Here is a 2836-nt window from a genome sequence, read left to right as displayed (position 1 = left end):
TCTTACTAATGCGAAAAGCATGGATAATATCGAATATCTTAGGCCATAAGGCACCGTAGGCTAGTGGAAATTCATAAGAGCGAACAAAGAGCTCGCACCGGGTGCGAGGCTGACCACGAGGTTGGTGCCGCGACGCGACTCGGGCACTGACTCACAGCGAAGGTCAGCTTTCAGTTCTATTATTTTGGGTTTACACACCTCATGATAATATGAACTCAATTGTACGAGGTAAATAAGGTATTCCATAGTTGTCAACTAAAGTCAGGTACCTTCGACCGACTGTGCCGAGTGACCGCCGAGTCGGGCTCGCTTAGGACTTTACGTAGTAACAGTGTAGACAGCTGTTCACTACATCTGGGGGCCGTTCCGGGAAATAAAAAAACAACCTGGGCAGCATTTCAAACTTGCTAACAAGGGAAGACCCTCCCTCTAACGCCCGAAGGGATCACCACACCTCAATGAGGACGGAGCGGGATATGCATCTACGCAGCGGGAAAGTGGTACTGCCTCCGCCTGCACCGGGCCCTGAAATGCACCATATAGGGGAGCCAAACGACGAATCCGCGGATTGCCCAATGGTAACGCCGCGAACAGAACCCGATCGCTGCAACAGCCCACCCCCCGCGGGGTTGCCTCGATCGGCACCGAGAGACTGTGATCGCGATGATGGAGGGCGCAAGACATCCGGAGTGGAGCGAAATCGGGTGGATCCAAATCTACCCTCGTTCTATCGGGAGCTTGCCTCACAGATGGCACAGGGGGCAGTGCAGGCGTCCCATAGGGCCATCGGATTCGAGGACGGCGAGAACGTGAGGGATTTCTTCGACCTAGCGGAGTTAGATTTCATTGAGAGAGGGCTGGAAGAACGGGTGTGGGGAGAAGAAATCAAAAGATATCTGAGGGGAGAAGCCTTGAGATTCTGGTTGTATCTGCGCCGCACTGGGGAACGTCTAACTGATTGGGAGCGACTGAGACAACGATTCTGCGAGCGCTTCTGTAATATAACTCTGGAACGGATGAAAGTCATGTTAGCGAAGAATGTCTGGAGGGGCGACCCCCACGCATACTCTGCGGGTTTTGCGGACATCGTGGCTCAAGGGGTGACGGTGGCCCCAGATCTGTTGGTGGGCTACTACCTGGCCAACCTGCCAGATGAAATAATCCGGGAGGTTACTCACGGGGGAACAAGGAGATTCTCCGATTGGCAGGAAGCCGCCGCAGCACTGGCAACCATGGTGTTGCCGTGGAAGGATTTGCGCGAAGAATGCCACCGTCTCCGGCGAGACTTAGAGGATGCCTCACGAAAGTGGGATAAAGGTGGGCGCGAGCCGGGCCTACCACGCGAACGAGAGAACAGGGACGACAGAAGGAATGATATTGCGGACACACACTGCTACGCGTGCAGCGGAAGGGGACATGTGGGCAGGGACTGTCCCCTCCGTATTGGAGCGACGCGACGAAACGGGGAAATGTGCTCCCGGTGTGGAGGCCGGGATCACTATGCTAGAGATTGTCCTACGCCAGCTCGCCCCAGGGCAGAGCCCGTCCGGTCGCCCAGACAGCAGCCAACGCGGCCCAGCGCCAACCGACCGGGGCATTTAAACGAACGAGCCTAGCCGTTAAGGGAGACGAGCGGGCTAGGTGGACTAGGAGTGGTAAAGGTGCGATGTGCGCGATAGCGTCCGGGCCTAACTCCATTCCAGTCTCCCCAGATTGGGGGAGGAGGATGTGTAGGGAGAACGAGCGGAAATACGCCGAGGGACAAGACGTGGGGGAGACTAAGCAGCCCTCGGCAGACCAGTCGCACGCCGAGGCGGTGTTGCAAAACAAGGAAGGGCCTAGACGTCGACGGGACCAGGGCCGCAAGCTGAACGCCGCCGCCACTGAAGGGGACCAACCGCAGGTCACTAACACTAAAGAACTACAGTGGTGGCGCGAGCAGAGGGCGCAGGAAGACGCCACACCCAAAGGGACTCTGTGCAGTGTGGGAATGACCGCCGTACTACGAGTCGAAGTGGTTGGCAACCAGTGCGAAGCTCTACTGGATACCGGAGCCTCGAGGAGCTTCATCAACCCAGGGACGGTAGAACGCCTGCAGCTGAGAGCTCGGAAGCTGCCCGAGGAACACGTGTTCACCGTAGCTAACGGTGGGCAGTTGAGAATAGATCGCGTAATGAAGGGGCTCATTATGTGGTGTGGGGCGACTCGTTTAGCCGGCGACTTCTTAGTCGGGCCGGTGCCATATGACTTAGTGGTGGGACTTGATTGGCTGACTAAGCATAGGGTAGCGTGGTATTTCCAGTCTGATAAGCTACGCACGTATGTGGATGGCCAGTGGTGCGATCTACCGGTTGTTCGTGCCACTGATGTCACCCAACGGAGCGACGGTACACTAGGGACGCGTCAACGGACCCCCGCTGAGCAGGCGTACGACATACTGGCTAAGCAGGTGGCAGACATGTCTAAGGAGGAAGCTACGGCACTTCTACGACCACCCCCTAAGAGATATAAGCCGCCTCCGAGGGGCAAGGGGAAATCCGTGGTTGCGGTCTTGTTACAGCAGGCTTCGGAGGGTGCAGCTTGCATACACCACCCACTTCAAGGGCTCTACGTTATACTAGTGCTCCCCGCGATGGAGTCCGACGTGGCTCTGCGTTTAGTGGAGGAGCGGCAAGGGGCTTTATGTTGTGCCTTAATCGAAGTCTCCCCTTCCAACCCCCACCGACAGTGTCTTAAGGCACTACCCGCTTCCGCGTTTCCCGATGACGAGGAAACATCCCCTTGGCCAACGGCGAAACTAGAGTACTCGAAATTTGATGCGTGGCTAACCTCCGTG

The 2836-nt window shown here is 56.8% G+C and overlaps 2 protein-coding genes across 2 annotated transcripts; both read left to right on the top strand.

Annotated features, from left to right (window-relative positions):
- Positions 1-458: 458 nt before the first annotated feature.
- On the top strand, positions 459-1616 carry ENH_00032970 (hypothetical protein; the record flags this gene model as incomplete). The annotated part of the gene is made up of 1 exon (XM_013580249.1): positions 459-1616. The coding sequence occupies one exon, from the start codon at positions 459-461 to the stop codon at positions 1614-1616; it is 1158 nt and encodes a 385-aa protein (XP_013435703.1).
- A 50-nt stretch (positions 1617-1666) lies between these two features.
- ENH_00032960 (hypothetical protein) lies at positions 1667-2836 on the top strand (the record flags this gene model as incomplete). Its single annotated transcript, XM_013580248.1, has 1 exon — positions 1667-2836. A coding segment is annotated over one exon (1170 nt), but the record flags the coding sequence as incomplete, so codon positions are not given.

Source organism: Eimeria necatrix, genomic scaffold (genome assembly GCF_000499385.1).
Source record: "Eimeria necatrix Houghton genomic scaffold, Enh_scaff2407, whole genome shotgun sequence".
NCBI classification, from domain to species: Eukaryota; Apicomplexa; class Conoidasida; order Eucoccidiorida; family Eimeriidae; genus Eimeria; species Eimeria necatrix.
This window is presented reverse-complemented; position numbering and strand designations above follow the sequence as displayed.